At 59.1% G+C, this 19395-nt stretch overlaps 2 protein-coding genes across 7 annotated transcripts in view; both read right to left on the bottom strand.

The window, feature by feature from the left end:
- Window positions 1-82: 82 nt before the first annotated feature.
- HPS1 (HPS1 biogenesis of lysosomal organelles complex 3 subunit 1) lies at window positions 83-4873 on the bottom strand. Of its 5 annotated transcripts, none has more exons than XM_040607294.1 (18): window positions 4686-4873; window positions 4460-4597; window positions 4244-4386; window positions 3906-4014; window positions 3569-3729; window positions 3390-3492; window positions 3186-3290; window positions 3025-3094; window positions 2848-2915; window positions 2149-2316; window positions 1898-2077; window positions 1759-1826; window positions 1505-1627; window positions 1337-1402; window positions 1001-1145; window positions 790-903; window positions 583-665; window positions 83-302 (listed from the first exon to the last, which is right to left on the bottom strand). In XM_040607294.1, exons 1-18 carry the CDS (start codon window positions 4782-4784, stop codon window positions 140-142), a joined length of 2106 nt encoding a protein of 701 aa, XP_040463228.1. In that variant the 5' UTR covers window positions 4785-4873; the 3' UTR covers window positions 83-139. The 5 variants fall into 5 exon arrangements, with proteins under 5 accessions (XP_040463228.1, XP_040463229.1, XP_040463227.1 ...); XM_040607295.1 differs by having other exon boundaries at window positions 1898-2074; window positions 4686-4872; XM_040607293.1 differs by having other exon boundaries at window positions 1898-2074; window positions 3186-3293; window positions 4686-4872.
- A 459-nt stretch (window positions 4874-5332) lies between these two features.
- HPSE2 (heparanase 2 (inactive)) overlaps window positions 5333-19395 on the bottom strand; it is a 112492-nt gene continuing 98429 nt past the window's right edge. For both annotated transcript variants that reach the window (XM_040606201.1, XM_040606199.1), the window contains exons 10-12: window positions 7443-7588; window positions 6316-6462; window positions 5333-6233 (exon numbers count right to left, since the gene is read on the bottom strand). In XM_040606201.1, the coding sequence (XP_040462135.1) occupies window positions 6068-6233; window positions 6316-6462; window positions 7443-7588 (459 nt within the window). In that variant the 3' untranslated portion in view covers window positions 5333-6067. The remainder of the gene's footprint in view (window positions 6234-6315; window positions 6463-7442; window positions 7589-19395) is intronic.

The raw sequence follows: 19395 nt of genomic DNA on the forward strand, positions 1-19395 counted from the left end.
CCAGGCTGGAGGACGAGAAGGCTGCCTGTGGCTGCCTGTAGGCACAGCTGACGGCACACAGACACCAAGGAAGCAGTCCAGGTGCCAGGAACACCCACACATCCACTTTAATCCTGGCCCCGAGGTGGCTGAAGACAGCTCAGAGCAGGGGGATGCGGGAGGGCTCCCAGAGCCGCCGGGCCAAATCGCAGGCCTGCTGGACCACCAGCTCTGAGGGGATGATACCCAGGTGCACAGTCAGCAGCTCGTAGCACTTCACCACCTCTGCCTGATGGTTCTTGCTGTAGTAACGCAGCAGCTTCCTGGGGAGGAGAAGACAGGGCTCAGCAGGCACAGTGCAGACTGGCATTCCCTTTCTAACCACCTTCCCCCTATAAAGTCCCTGGCAAGGACACAGCACTCATCCAGTGGCATGACCATAGCACCAGGCTGGGGAGATGGGCTGGTGCAACCCAGTGACACCACAGCACTGATACCATGCTGCAGTGACAGCCCAACAAGGACAGCACCATGCATGGGGACCCCTGCGCCAGCACAGCCCGGGGGCCCTGGTACCAAACTGTATGGCTGGGGACTGCTCACCTGTAGTAGTCTCCTGCCAGCATCCCAATGGGAGCAGAATCATCGGAGAGAACTGGCACCTCCATCACCTCCAGCTTGTAGCCCTGGGGAGAGAAGACAGTAGAAGGCATGAGCAGGGAAGGGACCGTTGAGGAGCTGGAGCTGTACCTGTACCTACATCCCTGCTCCCTGGGGAGCAGGGCTCAGCCCCTTCCTGGTCCCACATACCAGCTCATTCTCAAACCAGAGGAAGTAGGAGCAGCAGTAGTCACCATCCTGCAGCATGAGTGTGGTGTAGCCCTTCTGTAAGTACCGCCGGGCCAGTGTGATCAGGGACCAGACCTGGGGAACAATGGGGACTTGAGGCCTGAGCAGAAACCCCTCCAACTGTCACCCGCTCCTGTGGCTCCCATCCCACCCCTAGGCCCATGAGCAGTACCTTCCTCTTGATGAAGGTGGCCAGGGGGGCCTTGCCCAGCTCTGAGCTGGACTTCTCTGTCACACTGAGTGATGGTGCCATCATCTGCCCAGCCGTGCGGTCCACATAGATGAAGTGCACCAGGCCAGGAAAGTCCTCTAGGTACGTGGGGTGGGTTAAGGGTGTCCAACAACTTTGGTGCCCTTCCAGGACAGCCCCTGAGCTTTGGGGAAACCTGCTTCGCCCACCACACCCCTTGAGCCCAGTGCTGTGGACGCAAGGTCCCACTCCCACCTCTGCTACCCCCTTGGGGACCCTTCCTTGCCAGGCTGAGTTCCTAGCCACAGGGACGGGTATGACACCATGGTGATATTGCGCCTGCTCTTCACCAGCAGAAAGTCCCGCCAGTCCAGCAGCTTCTCCCTGCCGAGAAAAGGCACAGTGTGGGGCTGGGACCCCCCAAGCCCCAGCACAGCTGGGTGTGGGGCAGCACCCCGGGGATGCCGGCCACCCCCATGTACTCACCTCATCAGCTTCTGGGCACGGTCCCGCAGTCCCTGGGACAGGCTGTGGCTGGTGGAGGCCAGGAAGAGCTGGCGGTACACAGAGCATAGCTGCCGCTTCACGTTGGCCACTGCCTGCAGCAGCCTGAGCCGGGAGACAGGGACAGTGTCAAGTTTGGCCCGGGGTCCCCAGGGTAGCAGGGACAGCCATCTGCCCCCAGGCTTAGAAAGGCCCCTGCCTGCCCTGGAGACTTTTTCTGGCCATCCCATACTCACTCCAGGGAGCTCCCAGGCTCACTTCGGGAAAATATCTTGCTCTTGAACTCCACCCAGCTGTTCTGCAACTAGAGAGAGACAAGGCTCAGCATCAGGCTGCAGGGCCAGGGGGACAGGGTCCTCACATCCTCACTCCCACCTGGATGGCCTGCCCGCTCAGCTTCTTCACAAATTTGTCCATGCGCTGCCGCAGCTCGGCCAGGAATGGGTAGGAGCGCGGGGCTCCCGCCTCCAGCCCCTCTTCGAGTTTCCTCTCCAGCACCAAGAAACCATCTAGCAGCTGGTACAAGGTGATGGCTACCTGGGTTGTGGGGCCCTGCTGGGGATGGGAAAGGTCAGTCAGCCAGAATCCAGCCCGACATCGCTTCCTTCACCTTAGAGGCAGCTCACCTTGGTCAGGAGGATGAGGGAGATGCCTGGCCAGAGCGGGAGGCAGTACATGGTGTGTGGCAGCAAGGGGCAGTAACCTTCCCGCAGGTTGGCATCCAGGAAGATCCTTCTGGGGTTTGAAGCTTCAGGGACCAGAGGCCCCAAGGTCTGGAGCAAGTCCTCTGCCATCTGGGGAGAGAGAGGAGATGCTCAGCCCGCTGTGGGGATGAGAAGCCTACACCAAGCCAGGATGCTCTGGAGGGACACAGCCATGCCCTGAAAGCTGCAACTGGGCACGACTGAGCCAAGGGATAGCAGCAAAGGGGAAGCCGCTTGCAAAGACACAGGTTGTAAATGCCCTACACTGAGGCTAGCACTTGCAGAGAGTGCGTAAGGCTCTGCGACATCCATCAGGGAACAACCCAGAAAGGCCAGAGGCAGCAGAGGGAGACACCAGACTGCTCTGAGGCAGCCTCAGCCCCTCTGTGCTGACAGCTCTGGACAGGGAGACTGTAAGTAATGCCTCAGAGAGGGTGGTCAGAGCTGTCACTGTTAGGTACACCATGGGGGATGCAGAGCACATCCCCAGTTCTAGAGCCTGGGGCACTGACAGCCACAGCACAGCAAGAGATGAGTGATGAGGACCAGAGACTGCAAAGAGCAGCAGGACAAGCTGAGGAGGTGTGGAGCTGGGAGGGACTGCCAGGACCCCTTGCTCACCTGGACATCTGCAGCATCTGCCTCCCCAGTGCCAAGGATCTCAGCACCCTCCGACCAGCTCTCGCTGCCTGCAGGAAGCACAGCAGGTCACCCTCCCCGCCAGCTCCCCATGCAGCCCCGGAGCCTCTGCTGGGCTGGGGGGCATGGGGCAGGGCTCCTGCCTGGCTGGGCACTCACCCGTGCTGTGCCTGCCCGGGGAGGGCTCGGGTGTGTAGTAGACCTCAGGCATGGAGAGATCATCTGTGTCCTGCCAGCAAGAACTGCTGGGTCAGTGATGGGAGTGATGCAGGCAGCCCAGCCAACATCCCACCCTGCAGTTCCTGATCCCAGGGCCTCACCTGGTCATCCGAGTCCTTCTCTGCAGTTCCATGGGAGCCAGGGCCACTCATGGGGATGCTCTCGCTTCTCTCGGGTCCCTGGGAGAGCACCTTCCCTGCCACAGGCTTCTGAAACGAGGGAAAAAATATTAAGCCCTGGCCACCAAGGCATCACCCCACAGGGGCACCTCGACCCACTGCCCCCCATACTCTGCTCTGGAGCACCTGAGGACTGAGCTCCTCCTCAGCGCTCTGGCTGGGGTAGAGGTCCTGCACCAGGAGGATGAGGATGAGCAGGTCTGCAGGGCGGATGGAGCTGGCATTGCGGCTGTGGGCCAGAGAAGGGAAGGGTCATCCGGGAGGGGGAGCGGCTGCCTTGGGGAGGGTGGTGGGGCCAGGTGTACCTGGAGTAGAAGGCGAGCAACTTGGTGTGCACCAGGAGGAAGGCATGACCCACCTCATCCCCGCCACGCTCAGGGCTGGTGTTGATGTGCTGCACCACCTGCCGCTCCAGGAACTCGATGCACTGCTCGCACAGCTGAGGGTGGATCAGCCGCTCCACAGCCTGGGGTGCAGGTCGGAGGGAGGACTGCTGAGCCTCCCCAGATCCAGTCATGCAGCCCCAGCAGCAAGTCTGGGCTTCTCTGGCCCAGAGCCTTGCCTTTCCCACATCCCAGGACTCCAAGCAGCTTCACAGCCCTGGGACGCCCCGAAAGCAAGGGACACCCCAGGGCATGGTACCTCCACTGCAAAGCTCTGGTCCTCCTCCCGCAGGTGGCTGTAGGTCTCCAGCAGGCCCCGCAGCAGGCTCCAGACATGCTCCCGCTGCTCCGAATCGGCCGGCCGCAGCCTGCGATGAGCCACAGCATGTGAGCCGAGAGCCAGCCGGCACCTCCCGGCTGGGGCGGGCACCCCAAAACCCAGCTGCAGCCCAGCGGCCAGGGTGTCCTGCTGCAAAGGGGGGGGGTCCCAGCTCGGAGACACCTACTCCCACCCGCCGGGGCTGCATGAAGGCATCGCCTGGCAGCTGCCCGGGCACCCCGGCATGCCAGCCCGTGCGGGCGGCCGTGCCCACTCACTCCTTGCGGATGAGGTGGGAGTCAAGCGTGACGAGGCCACAGTGAGCCTCCACCAAGCGCCGCAGCACGAACAGCGTCCGGCGTAGGTCGTCCTCGCTCTGCGTCCCGTCGCCGTTCACCGCGATGTACAGGCAGTCCCCGAACTGCAACCGGCAGCGAGGTCAGGTGGGGACCGGCCGCGCTGCCCCGGTCCCCGGTCCCCGGTGCCGGCCCTACCATGTGCAGAACGTGGAGGTGCCGCCCGTGCTCGGTCGCGAAGCAGGTGTAGGTGTCGGCGAGCTTCTCCAGCAGCGCGGCGCAGGAGATGATGAGGGGGGCGAAGAGGGTGTTGAGGCTGTCCTCCAGCGCCGGGCCCTGCAGGACACGCTCCCGGGTCAGCGTCCACGCACGGCCGCGCACCTCCTCCCCGCACCCGCACCCGCGCCGCCCCGTCCCGCCCCACCTGCCCGGCGTGGGGAGGCCGCAGCCGGCGGAGGAAGGCGGCATCGGCCCAGTAGAAGAGCAGCTCGGCCGCGGTGCTGGCGATCAGGACGCACCGCATGGCCCGGCCCGGCCCGGCGGAGGGGGGCACCGGGACCACGCGGCTCCGCCCGCCACGCGCCGCTTCCTGCTGCGCCGCGCGTGACCGCCGCTCCCACGCGCGCAGCGCCCCCGGCGGCCCGGCGCGGCCCTGCACCGCCGCACCCCGCCCGCCCGCCCGCCCGCTCGCTCCCGCTCCCGGCCCGCCCCGCGGCCGCTCCCGCCCCGCCTGCCCCGCTCCCGCTTCCGCTCCGCTCCCGGCTCCGCCCCGTTCCGCTCCCGCCCCGCCTGCCCCGCTCCCGCTCCCGCTCCCAGCCTGCTGCTGCGCGCTCCCGGCCCACCTGCCCCGCTTCTGCCCCACTCCCGCTTCCGGACCCGCTCCCGGTGCTGCTCCCGCTCCCACTCCGCTTGCCCTGCTCCCGCTTCCGGCTCCGCTCCCGCTCCGGCTCTGCCCCGCTCCCGGTCCGGCCCCGCCCCGCTCCGGTTCCCGGGCCTCCTGTCCTGCTCCCGCTCCCGTCCCGCTCCCGCCCGGCCCCGACTCGTGGCGGAAAGGACACGCCGGCGCCGTTGACAGCCCAACTTTATTACACCTCCGGTAGCGTCTCGGCGCTTCCCGGCTGCTCCTGCCCGCGGCACCGCCCCTCTCCCGGGCAGGACACACTCACGGCCCCGGGGGGCCCCGCCGCTCTGCTCCGGGCCGTATCATTTAACTATCCACATCTCCAGCCGCGGACCCTCGCGCCCCCCGGCCCGCGGCAGAGACCGGCGCCCCTTCTCCCGGCCCGCCCTGCCCGCAGCATCCCCGCGCCGGTCCCGGCCGGGCTGGCGGCAGCAGAGGGAGCTGCTTCCATGCGCTTGCTGCACCGGCAGCGCTGCCCGCCGCCCGGGAAGGTGCGGAGGAAAGGGGGACCCGTCTGCCGGAGGGGTCACCCTGAGGGGCAGAGGGACAAGGGGGCTGCCCATCGTGGGCTGTACCGGGGCTCAGCACCCCAGCCCTCCCCAGCAGCCGGTGGGCACCGGACCCGGGTGCTTCTTGCAGCTTGTGGGACAGATTGCGGCAGGCCCTGCAAATTCACCCTTGCACCGCTCTGGCAGGGTGGTGGCCAGGCCAAGTGGAGCTCGGTGGCTACAGGGTAGGAGAGGGTGCCAAACCGGAGGACATCCAGGGCATGAGGACAAGGGCATGGTGTGGTGCCTGCCCGATGTGGCCCTGCTGCGAGGCTGTGCAGGCTGCCGAGGAGGCAGCGCGTCCTGGGAGTGCGTGGGGACAGGAGCGGGGCCGGTGGGTCCATTCTGGGCTGCGGGCTATCGGTACCGGCAGGCCAGCGCGTTTACGTTCTTCACCACGTAGAAGCTCATGGTTAGTGGGGGGATGACCAGGGTGCGGCCGGCCCGCAGCGGACGAGGCTTCAGCTCAGGGAGGGTCCCATCATCCACCATGGCCAGTGGCTGCCCGTTGAGCTGGACCGACCTGTGGGACCAGGAGAGGGTTGGGGTAGTGGTATCGAGGACAGGGTGGCAGCAACAGCCCCAGCCACCAGCACTGCACTTACTTGGAGTGGAGCCCATCCTTGCCATAGGGCTGCAGAAGGTACTGGTGTACAATCTTATCCCGCAGCGTTCCTGCCAATTTGATTTTCTTCCGGGAACGATGTAGGTTGATGATATAAAGGGTGATGGACCCCCGGACGTAGTTGTGGCTGCAAAGGGAAGAGTGGAAGCTGAGGGCAGCACTGGCAAGTCCCTGGGAGCGTCACCGCCGAGAAGGGGGTTGGGGGTTTCTGCAAGCACTGGCCTCATGCAGCCATCCAGAGACGATGTCATCATCCCAGCTGCCCCTCTCCATAGGGAGATGCCACATCGCCATCACAAAGCCTGGCTCCTTGATGACAACTTTCCAGCCTCCCCCCTCCTCAGCCAGGGGTGGCACAGCTCAAGAGAGTGTCGCGGGGTGGTGGTGGTGTGGTCTCGGGACAGCCCCCCCAGCCCTTTGCAAGAAAGGTGCCAAGACGGAGGGGAGCTCTGTGCACGGGTGGCAGCTGCCCTCGCTGCCCCGGGCACCTAACTGACAGGTCCAGACACTGATCCTCTGTCCCTGCCTAATCAGGCAGCCCCAAACAAAGGCTATAAAGCACTTTGCACCTGTCAGTTACTGGACAAGGTTTCCTACCGAGCTGGAGGCATGTTGAAAGCATCTGGACTGTGTAAAGAAACAGTCTCTCCTCCTCCACAATAGCAACTTGTGTCTGCAGAGGAGGTGGCCACCCCCCCGGCTTGCTGGGGCGCTTTCAAAGACCTTATCAGCGAAACAATAACCAGGCCGGGCTCCCCGGCAGCGCAGCCCGGCGCGTAACCCGACCGACCAGGGGCCCCTCGTGTGAAATCCACCCCCTTGATCTCTGCTGCTGGGGCTGCCTGGCCGCCGCTGCACCAGCCCCAGCCGGCCCCGTTCCCAGGCAGAGCTTGCCGTGACTTTCATCGGAGGCATCACCATTCCTGCGTGTTCCCTCCACTGCGACAGTGGCCAGAGCGGCACCCGAGCGAGTCCCCTGGGAAGCCAACCTGCCTTGCCGGAGCCAAACCCTGGGCTCCTGCCCCAGCATGTCCTTGATGGTCCCCATCTCCCGGGGGTCCTGTTTATCACCTTCCTGCAGCCCCCTGCCTCCCTCGCTCTGCTTACTTGTGGTAGCTGGTGCAGTGGGCGTAAATACGGAGCTTGTCACGGATGACCCTGCCAGGCCGAGGTTTCCTCTGCAGACCAGCCACATGGATCGCCAGCACCTTGGGACCGATGAGGCGCTTGTAGAGCAAGGACAGCCAGTAGTCCTGGGGGGCAGAGGGGACAGTCAGCAGCACAACAGTCCCCCCGACTCACAGCGAGAATGGGCAGGACAGGCTGGCATCCCTGCCTACAACCTAGCAAAACTTTGGCTGTTGGGGTGAAAATGTTGTGTGCCAGATGTCTGCTTCAGGGTGACTTTTTTTGCGTAGTCCAAGCCAAAACAGCGTCGCTGCCTGTGCTGAGAGACACCGATATCCTCTAAAGGAGCCCAGAGGGTGGGGAGTGGCATAGATGCCCTTGCACGTTCCCACAAACCTGCACATAGCCATGCCATGGACTTGTGCACCAGCTCCAGCTGATGCACATGGAATGGTGATGTCTCTGGAGCATGCAGGTCACCCCCTACCCTACCCTTTACATGGGGCTGGAGCACACCAGAGCTCTCCCGTGCTCGCCAGCTCTGTTCATGGCACACTGGCTTTGGTGACTGCCAAGGGTGCTCCACTTCCTAGAGGAATTTCACCTGTTTTAAAGCCTCCTGTGAAGTTAAGCACCCATGAACACAGTACAGGGAAGCCAAGCACTCAAGAAACACAAAACATTCAGCCCCTGCACACATGCATTAATGATGCAGCCTTTAATTACGTCACCACATACTACTTTTTCCCGCAGGGCACAGCCTCGCTTCGCACACAGGATGGGCCCCAAGCCCCGGGGAGGGCCGTGAGGCTGTGCAGTGATGGAGGCTGCTGCCGGCAGGGCCCCCCACTCATCCGCTGCAGAAGCTGGGAGGTGTGTGGTAAATGAAGCAGGGTTGTGGGAAGGGAAAGGGCAGGCTCAGGCGCTTGCCTGCTGTTCTGCCCTGCTGTTGCTCTGGGCACCCTAGGTGATGCCAGGGAGACAGAGCCTCTCACACTGCTTCTCTGGGCGCTGCCTGTGGGTGTGCTGGGCACTGCCTGGGTGCTGGGGCACTTTCACACACACCAGCACCCTGGATAAACCCCTTCTGCACAACCCAGACCAGTTGCCCCAGAGGGACCACGTGCCCCAGGGCAACTGGGATGATCCCCCATCCCCATCTGCAATGTCGAATGCCAGCAGCGACGGTCACGCTGGCACCAGGGACTGCTCTGCCTGGCAGTGTCTGACCCACACAGCGAGGAGGGCTGCTGATGTGGAAAGGAGCATGGATCAAACGCCTCGTGGCTCTGCACACTGTCTGGGTAGGCACAAGGAAAGCCCTACATGGCCAGAATAGCACCCAGAAGGGGCCTGCCACCTAAAAGGGCATGTGGTGGGGAATGGGGTCTCTAGGGCCCCAGGCTACAGGACTAGACGGGCAGACAGAAGCTCAGATACCCCATACAGGTACAGGTAGCCACCCTGTGCATGGGAAGCCCTCACACAGCCCCAAAACACGCATTTTGGATGGAGAGGCCAGCAGATGAAACACAGCAGCGCTGCAGCAGCCACCGGCACAAGGCAAATACCCACTGGCCAGACCAGACTGCCAGCCCCGTCTCCTCTCCAGCTCCACTCAGCAGAAGCTGACCCGTTCCAGCAGTGCTGGGCTGACCTAACAAAGGGCGATCCAAACCCACTTCCCACTTTCTGGTTAAGCTGTTGCCACAGTGCTGGAGGAAAAGCCGCCTTCCACTCTCCTCTCACTGCTCCCAGCCAAAAACCATGGGGCTTTGTGCCACACCAACCTGACAACTGCTTCCCCTGCAAACACCAGCCCTCAGCGGAGACACGAAGGTGAAGGGAGAGGCTTGTGCACACCAAGGAGGCTCAGCCCATGAGGCCGAAGCTCCCAGGAAGGATGAGCTGCAGCTGCTTGATCCCACGGACATGTGTGTCCCCAGAGGTGTGCACTGTCCCTGTCCCGGTCCCTGCTGGCTGGCGGTACTTCCCTCACCCTGGGGATGACCCTGTGCCATGCTGCAGGGGCTGTGCCAGCCCACCTTGCTCAGGCTCATGGCAGGTGGGAGCAGCCACCTTTGCCCAGCACACTGCCGGCTCCCCAGTGAGCCACGCCGATTAGCAGGCATCATTAGATGAGTAATTACTTGAGTTTACGGTGAGGCCAAAGGTGAGCACAGATTACAGGATTTAGCCCCACGGTCATGAGTTAAAAATCAATGAGTTCAGTGCCCCGAGCTACCCATCAGCTCAGGCTCCTAGGGCTTTCTAGCAGCTCCCCTGGGGTTTCCCACCTATTCTCATTTCCACTGAGGAGATGCTGCTTTTGCCTGCAAGTTATGGAAGTGATAGAGGCCAGAGACTTCGTGGCTACCCTCAAAATTTCCATGTGAGTCTCAAGAGCTGTTATGCAGGGGCCTCGTGATGGCCACGTCCTGATGGGGAGCTGGTGCCAGCAGCTCCACATCCACCCCTCTGGGCAGGGCAGTCCCCCAGGGGTTTCCTGCTTCAGCACTGGTGTCCATCTGTTCCCAAGGCTCGGCAGCAGCAAGATTTGCAATGTGGGGGCACAGGGAGCTGCCAGCCCCACAACCTGCCCCAGCTGCTGCCAAATCTCGTGTCTCAGCATACACTTTTCCCAAGGGTGCTTTGGCAAACCCTGCTTCCCTGCAGAGCTGGGGGAGCTGAGCCTGGGGCTCCTGCTGAGGCAGCTCACAGGCAGAGCTGTGCTGTTCAGCTTCTCCTGGGCTGGGCACAAGGACAGATGCTTGTCTCTCTGGGAAGCATTGGCCATGTTTTGTGGGCTTCTGATCCAGCTAAGATTACACAGCTTTTCTAAGAAAAATCATGAGATAGGTAGGGCAGTCAGCAGTGATGCAAGATGAGCTATTGTGCAAAGTGTGAGATGACCACGGCTGAGCATTCAGTATTTTGGCTCAGGCAATGCTCCCAGGACAGTGCAGGGACCAACCTCTCCCTCCAGCATCTGCAGGAGGTGAGGGGACAGCAGTGATTTTACCTTGCCTTGCTGGCAAGGCTAACTCTGAAGTCTCCATTTTCAGGAGGATGTGGAAGTACCAAAGAGAGTTCAAAGGAGGGCCAGAAAATGACTTGAGGCTGGAAAAGGAGTCATCAGCACCGGCCTCAAGGCACTTAAGCTCTTCGGCTTACTGCAGGGAAGCACTGAAGACAGCTGCAGCTTTTCGCATCATCACAAGTCCGCTTGCGGTAGGGGCCAAAATCATGTTACTTGCAATAAATTACCAGGAGCTGGTGACACCAAGCATTTAGATGATGAATCCATCATGCACCTAGCATGATTGAAACAAACCCACCAGGTGTGGGCACTTCCCCCAGCTGGGCTGGTGCTCTGGGCCTGCTCCTACCACTGGCATGAGTGAAACCCAGATACAATCACACCGAGGCTGCTGGGCACCTGTAGCCACTGGCCCCTGTTCGAATGGTGACCAGCTTGGGAAGCAGTTGCTCCTGAAACCCAGTTTGGCTGAAGGCAGGGTGGCTTTTTCACTGATCAGCGACCTCTTCCTGGACCCCTGACAGCAGCTGGCACCCACTCCCATATGGCAAACCTTGTGTGAGTGTGGCCCCTGTGTGAGCATGGCCCCCAGGCTGGCAGCACCCACATGTCCCTTGCGAAGACAAGTGCTTGCCTTGCAGCACAGTGCCGGGCATCCCAGCAGAGGCAGCCCTGGCATTGCCCAGGGAGATGTGTGGTTCCAACCAGTACAACCAGAGAAAGAATTTGGCTGTTGGAGTCATGGAGGGCTTCGGTCGTGAGGGCTGAGCCAGCAACACAGCTGTAGCGACAGAGGAGGACTAGCATACAGGAGTCTGGTGTACTATTAGTCCCCTGGGAATCAAGGGAGCTTTCTTGCTTTAATTACTTTGCAGACCCATCAAGCAGTGCTGCCACTGCAGCCCTCAGAGCTGAAAGCAAGGAGCACCTGAAGGCAAAGCTGTCCTGTGCCTCAGGAGGTCTCCTGGCCGGGACCCCAGATTTCCAGGCAGGAGAGGTGCTTGTCTCAAGTGAGTGGAAGTGCAGAGCTTGGGCCAGCCACATCTTCTGAGCCAGTGAAGACCCACCAGATTTCCAGTAGACAGGGAAATCCCAGAGGGTCCCAATTAATCTCTTTGCACATTCTAATTAATTGCAGGAGATTTTAGAGACTGCAGCTTTTGGAAACAAGGCTGATTAAGCAGACCTTCAGACAGACCTATTAACCAGACCATCCCGTCTCCAGAGCCATTAGGAAGGGTGCAGGAGCATATTCCCATGCTCGCTCCTAGAGGCAGCAAAGCAGCTTTACAGCCCACCTGAGTTTGTTCAGTCCACACTCACCACATGTGAGAAGATGTTGCCATAACCAGACAACCAGAGTAATGGAGCTGTTGGTCCTGCTTTGGTCTCCTGGGGGCTGTAACCGGCAAAGGCAGCTGAACTTCAAACGAGCAGGCTGCTGACCCTGCAGTGCACAGCCTCCTCTGGCTGGGGCTGCTGGGGCATGGGTCTGTGTCCCCATGTCACCAGCAGCATCAACTGGCTGCTGCTTGCCCCCTTCCTCTTCTTGCTTCTTCCCTCTTCTGAAGCTGCCCAAGCTCTTCCTCCACCCCCCGGGCACACTTGAGTTTCAACAGCCTGTTATAGATTGTTCCAACCTTCATCCGTCTTTCTCCACAGTCCAAGCAACCCATATGGAGAGACGAGCTGGCTGGTCTGCCTTCCTGTACATCACAGGACAGACAGTTTTACTCTTTTATCCCTCTGTTGAGCCTGATGGTTTGTTTTTGGCAAAAGCATCATCCAGAAAAGTAGTGATTGTGGTTGCGAGGGCTTGGAGAGATGGAGAAGCCGCCACTTCCCAGGGAGTCTGTTCCAGCAGTTAAACTTCACATTGTTAACAATTCCACTCCTTATTTTCAGCTTGAATTTGTCTGGCTTCAGCTTCCAACCAGTGGTTCTTGTTCTTTCTTTTTCCTCTAGATTAAAGAGATCCTCAGCATCCAAAGCTTTCTCCCTGTGGAGGTCCTTACATCCTGTTCAAGCCATGGCTGGTCGTTCCTTCAGCAAGGCTGGACTAATGCCGCTTTTAACATTATCCCTGAGTTTTATGTGCTTCTTGGACTGTGGGAGTTAGAGGTTTTCTCACCCAAATCCTGTGCAAGGTCCTGAGACAAGCAGAGCAGGGCATAGCCTCTCCCCAAATGGAACAATTGCTGAAGCCAAAATGATCAGCAATGGGAGAGGGCACTGATGCTGTCCTCACGAGTTTGCATGCATCTGTCCTCAGGCATGTTTGCCTCAGGCTGTTTGACATTTTGCATGTGCACCCTCATCATGTGGGGGTCCTGAAGAGCTAAGGACTTGAGCAGTTTTCTGCAACATTCGCCACTGCACTGGGGGAATTTGCGGGTGTGCCCTGAGCACCACAGGGGACACTCTAGAGAAGGTGTATGAATGGAGAACAACACTCCTCCTAGCCCCAAACGAGGGGGCTTCAGGTGGACTGGGCTGCCAGGAGCTTGTGGCATCAGCAGGGGAGGATGGGGCCAGCACACAGAGAGATGCTTCAGTGAAGCAGCCCCTTGACTCTTCCCTCTGTTCTGCCCACACAGCCCTGTCCCTCCTGGGCAGGACAGACTCTTGCTTCGATCCAGGCTCCTGCACCTGTGAAAGGATCAGCTGATGCTTCCCAGTTCCCTTTTTGCTTAGCCTTGGTTCCTGCAGGTGCCCACCACCAGCCGCCTGAAGCTGCTGACGTCTCTGCCAGGGTGTCTATTGTTTTCACCATGCTGATCCTCTTCCCTCCTGCCCTAACGGCTGTGAGTGTCTCATCTCACACCACTCTTCCCTACATCACCTTCTGCCCTCACATCTTCCCTGCAGCTTTCTCTGCCAGCAAGAGTCTACAGCTGAAGGGGCTGTAGTGGGGGCTGCCAGTCCCACACCCCAGTGCCTTTAGGCTATGGAGGGAGAGGAGGGGAGGCAGGCATGACGAGGGAGGGCAATGGCTCCATTAGCTGGGCCAGGAGCAGCTATGTAGAGCAGAACTATTGTTGTTGTGGCTGCTTTGTGCATCCTGTGTAGTTATGGGGGCTTATGGCAGGCTGGCTCTTGTCTGGTCTTGTAGACTGAATACCTACTCATGGTTAGGGAAAGGAAACCAGGGCCCCATTTTACAACAGCTCTGCAATAAGTCCCAAAAAGCAGTACAAGGGGACAGCCAAGAGAGTTGCTCCCATCCCAAATAACATGCTAATGTGTGTGCACCCATGGGCCCGGAGAGCAGCATTCTCATCCGCTGGTGCCAGCAGCACCACAAGCTCTGTGTTTGGGCTGAGCATCAGCCATTCATCCTACAGCCAGGGTCTCCTCCAGCTCTGCCAGCAGCACAACATGCAAAGTCTCTGATGAGCATCACATCTTCACAGCCTTCGAGCCGCTACACCCTTTGCTCAGCCCCTCACCTTTGTGTCTGCCTCTTCTGCTCTTTTTCTCCACCCTGGAGAAAGACCGAACACTGACATTAAGGCAAAATTCCTGCTGTGGGAGCAGCAGCCACAGGAATTGCTGCCGGGCACTGATGGTGCCGATGGGACAGCCTGCCCAGGCACCTATAGAGTGGCGAGTGGGTGAGTGGGAAGTGGGTCCTCTCTATCACCACCCTTCGCAAGCTGGTCCCCAGCCAGTGGCCTCCACCTTCCCTGGGAGCTGAGCAGACGGAGGAACAGCCAAACTTCTCTTTTGTCATCACCTCTCCCAAACAGGGTCCAGGAGACCTGAGGCTGCAGGAAGGGAACAGAGCTGTCGGATCAGCAGGCTTGGAAACAAAATGCAACTTCGTTGTTTTCTGTTCTGCTGCTTTTCACCCAAACACTACTTCCCTCTGCTCCTTCAGCAAACACCAATCCACCCTGGGAAGGGCTTTACTATCCCACTGCCCCCACAGCCCCAGGATGGCTCTGTCACCAACGTGGGCAGGTGTGCCACTAGCACAGTGCCTCTGGGAGGCGTGGGCAGTGGCTGTGTCCATCCTTCCAAGTACAAGCCACAGCTGCCGGTCTCAGACGGAGTGTGCCTCTGCCCCAGTTCCCGGAGCAGGAGGAGCAGCCCGGCTCTAGGTCTGCACAAGTCCCACAGCTCTGGTGGGTGGGTGCCAGAGCTGCCAGCCACAGCATGGCTTTGATGCATTTGAGAGTTCAAGCATATGCACTTCAAAGACCTTTTTCATGCTGCACTAAGAGGGAAAGGCCCCTTAACCCACTGTGACAGAGAGCAGAGTTTAGATGCTTTAAATCTGTCTCCTGGTTCACAAATAAAATGAGCCTCAGAGCAGACTTAAGAGCTCCTGGAAGGCCAAATGCAGCAAGAGTGCAGAAAGCAGAGGATGCTGCAGTCCTTGAGACATGGTATGATCATAGTTGAAAGGACAAGGCAGTGGAGAGGATGCCCAGCTCAGATCTGCTTCAGGTGCTCGTGCCAGGGCTGGCTGGGAGATTTCTGCAGGGCATGATTTCCACTCTTCCCTTCAGTGGGCCATGCTCCGGCTTGACATCTCTTGGGAAGGCCTTTCCTCTCCACACACCTGAACTGCCCGGGATTTCATCCCTCGCTCCCATGGCCAGAATGAACATCCTGTACAGACAGCTCTTGCCTGTCCTCTCCTCTCCCACCCCTTCCCCGTCTGCAGGCGTGCTCCTGCCAGAGCCAGTGCTCCAGCGTGCGGGGCAGATGGGGGTGCCAGACGCCCGCGTGGCAGATTTATGGTCATCAGGAACAGTTTCCATGTGTGTGCGAGCTCCATTGGACCCGCTCCCTCCCCCCATCCTTTGTCGCTCCCAGGCTTGGGACCATGCCTCTGCCTCTGCCTGCGCGGCACATGGCACGCTGCAGCCTGACCCAGCCGCCCTCTCCCTGACAGTGACCCCAAAGCCGAGGGTCCCTGCTGGGGGGAACAGCAACCGCAGTCCTACCCCTGGCAGCTCAGCCAGCTGCCTGTGTGCAGCGCGGTGACTCAGTGCTGGGCGTGCAGATGGGCCGGCGCAGCAGCGGGGCTGAATTCCCCCGGCCCCGCAGCCAGCTGGCTGGGCTCGGCAGCGGGAGTGCAGGCGCTTGCAGGAAAGGGCTCTCCATATGCTTCCCCCTATGGATGCCGGGCCTTCTCCTCACCTCTGGACACTGCCCAGCCAAGCAGCTGGGCAGCCACTGGGTGACCAGATGGCAGGGTGGGGATGGGCATAGGTGGGCGAGGACCCAGTCCCGCAGCCCTGGTCTGGGAAGGGCCCCTTCCCGCGCAGCGCAGGGGTGGGAGAGGCACCGTCCAGGGACACAGCTGGGACCTCCAGCTGCAATTAGCAGCACCTCCGGCCAAGGCAGCTCAGCTAATGAGCGCACTGGGGAGCGCATACATGCGGCAGGCAGGAGCATGGTCAGGGCAGCAGCTCCCACCCCTGGCACCTGGCACGGCACCTCGCTGGAGAGCCCCTTGCCTCTGTGCACCCAGACACTGGGGTCCCAACCCCTGCCTTGCTGGGGAGGTGCCTGGGATGGGTCAGGCTGGTGCCCCTGGTACCGAATCGCCAGGTGCAGCCCAAGGTGCGGCTCACACCATGCCCTAGGGACCTCAAGGGATGCTGGGGACAGCCGCAGCCTGGCACCAAGCTTGTTCACACCAGGGCTTTTATGAAAACCCAGTTAGGAAGGGAACAGATCACTAAGGACAGACCTGATCTGAGCCTGGTGTCTTCCCTCCTCCAGGACAGATAGTAACTTTCCCATCAAGTTCCTCAGTGCCTTTGGGCTAAGCAGAGGAGGTGAAAAATCACCCGCAGCATCCAAGCGTCTGACCACAGCACTGTCAGGCACAGACCTCCGCACTGCTGTGATGCTTTCTCAAGGACGCCATCAATTCACAGGCAATATCATATTGTCTTCTACTACCACAGCTGAGCAGGCAGCCCCTGCCATCGCTTCACTCTGTGATCCCTCTGGGCCATTCTCATGCAGCATACAAAACTTATATCCAGAAAAGAAGTTTTAGCATCTACCTAACTTTGGAGAACCAAGTATCTCATGTCCACAGTCTTTAGAAGAAGGTCCAAGAAGAGCCACAGTTACCAGGAAATGGAAGTCTGGATTTCAGCTTTGCCTTTTCCATGGGGTTTGTTTTGCTCGGGCTCTGCCTAGAAACATGCCCAAGTTTTTCTACACATAGGTGTAACCTTACAGCACTGTGCATTAAGTGAGCAGAAATGACTACCAAGGATGGATAAAAGAGACAGGATTGCCACATGGAAGAGCGTTCAGAAAGGTCTTTAACATACTGTAACAATCTGAAAAGAAAGCTCACGCTGACATGGGGGGGCTCTCCAGTGAAATAAACGTATCGCATCCCTCTGGACGGGTTTCAGAGAGATATTAAGGAAAGAGAGGTAGACTATGTACACTGTGTGCCTGAAATGAACCTAGAGCTACTAAATGTCAGAGCAGCATTTCAAAGGCACTGCCTTGTGAAAAGTGAGTATCAGTGCTGCTCTGCCCTCCTTTCCTCCCCTCCTCACTCCCACGCATGTGTACAGATGTGTTCCGGAGCAGGGAGGCAGACTGACATACTGCAAAATGCTTTATTTGAAGGGCTTCTCAAGCACAAGCCCTGACTATTATACAGCTGGCTGCCCCAATCACTCAGGATGAAAAGCACTCCAACCATACATGAAAAAGTTATCTCAAAATAACAAGGCATTAAAACACTTGAGCTCAGTCGCATTAAGGTTGGCTGGAGGATTTCTATTCCCCAGCCTGATCACATCTGTTCCAGGGCCAGGGAACCTCATGTCACCCAGTTTCTCCTGCTTTGCTCCTCATTAGCCCAGCAAGAGAAAACCATTTCCTCAGATCTGCACCAGGAGGGAGACTCAGAAAGATGACCTTGCCTTCCCCTGCTGTGGCACCTGTCCCTCGTAGGGGATTTTGATGGCACCACCTCTGAGGACAGGGTGGACAGGCAATTCTTGCAGCCAGGACGGGCACTCGGAGCTACTTTCATGGGTGAAGGACCTGGATAGGGGTGCAAAGGCCATGCCTCTTGCAAGATGCCCCAGAAGCCACAAGATGCTGCTTTGTTCATGAGCCAGTTGTGTGCAGAAAACCCAGCAGAGACATGAGCATCTCCCTGATTTCACCATGAAGCTGCAGTACCCCTTGGCCACACTGCTGCCGCCTGAGACCATTTTAAGGAACCAGGCTGCACTGCACTGGCAAGGCACCATGGTGCAAAGTTGGGGATAGACCAACTTAAACCTCTGCTTTCAAGGTTTCACTGCAGCCCTGCTTGCAAACAGCTATTCCCAGTTGCTCTTGCATTTCCCACTGAAATGGCCAGAGTTCACGAGTTTATTTTCAATCCAAGGCTAACCCGCAGAAAACAAAGAGCAAGCCTCACCGGGCTGCCCGGGTTTGCTGCCCAGCACCCATGCCCAGACAGCAGCCGTGCCTTCTGCCAGCCCAATGTGCTGGTACCCCTCGCTAGCTCACAGCATGGCCCATGACAGCAGCTATCACCTTGCTATACACAGAGAGGTGCAGTGATTTGCCTGCTCCTTCCCTGTACTTAACAAAAACATTCCCTTCAGCGCTGCGGTCCTGGGGGAGAGGCAGAAAGAAATGTGGTGAGATAGAAACCGAGACTCCCACAGCAGTGTCCACCAAGTGACCCCCATTATCGGCACTCCCCAATCCCCCAACATGGCACCTATGCCACATTTTACAAGCTTCATTATGCTATCTGCTGTAACATGCCCTAACAGAGACAGTACCAACATAAGCAAAACCAGCAGCATCCGAGGGTCCCAGCTGAAGGACAGGGAGGAGGGCTCACGTGGCAGCAGTGCAGTGCTTATATGGCGATGGACTACAAATCACTTGGTTTTATCTGGGAAGGTCTTTAGCACAAGGATGGAGGGCTGTATTTGCATCGCTGCATGATCCCTGGATCACGTAGGAAGCTCTCCCTGGACTGTGCAGCTACTCAGCACCTAAGGACACCACTGTAAAAGGCTCAGCTCCAGCTCAGCACCCTGAAACGTGCCATACTCTTATTTGACAAGCAGGGATCAGCAGTGGCAGGGGAGCAGGAGGAGGTGCAAAGGTTGCTATCGGGATCCCAGCCCTGGCTTCCAGCTCTCTGAGGAGCTGCCAGCTGGAGCCTTGATTGATGCTGTGGTGATGCAGCCCTTCTCTCAGCAGGCAGCTGCCTCACGCCCAGCTGGCATGCGGAAACCTCTTTGTCGTGGCAGCTAATAAGCAGATTGTATTTCACAGTGCCGCGGCCCCGTGCAGGTACAGCCAGCGGCTTTCATCTCCCTGATAGCTCCCACGGGAAAAGAGTGGCCGCTGTCCCGCGGAGCAGGTCACGGTCTGGTCTCACTGGGCTTTTTGGTATTTGCAGCTTTTAAACTCTCTGTTGGTTTGCACCTGTCCGTGGCTCTTTTATAGCACAGGAGTTGAGGGAAAGGGGTTGGGGAAGCACCACTGGAGTTTGTGCAGGAACACAGTGGTGGGATGTGGGATCAACACTGAAGCACATGGGAGAGAGAGGAAACAGCCCTGAGGGGGGATGTCATCTAACTTATTGGGAGACTTATCTTTAAAACAACAGCAAAATCCATTTTAAAGATCTCCACTGCATTTAACAGCCTGGGGTTTATTCCTCTAACTCCTTCCCTGGCTTTAATCCCACTCCTAACTGCATGCGTGCTCCAGCTGCTCCAGGGCTCCTGCCCCAGCTGTGCCAGGAGAGCTGGCCTTGGGCCACCCACTGCCCACACTGTGCTGGGAGACCTGGCCATGGGCCACCCACTGCCCCACGTGCCTGGCGGGCAGGAGCTGGCCTGCACCCATCTAGCCGGGAGC

Source organism: Falco naumanni, chromosome 9 (assembly GCF_017639655.2).
Source record: "Falco naumanni isolate bFalNau1 chromosome 9, bFalNau1.pat, whole genome shotgun sequence".
Taxonomy (NCBI): Eukaryota; Metazoa; Chordata; class Aves; order Falconiformes; family Falconidae; genus Falco; species Falco naumanni.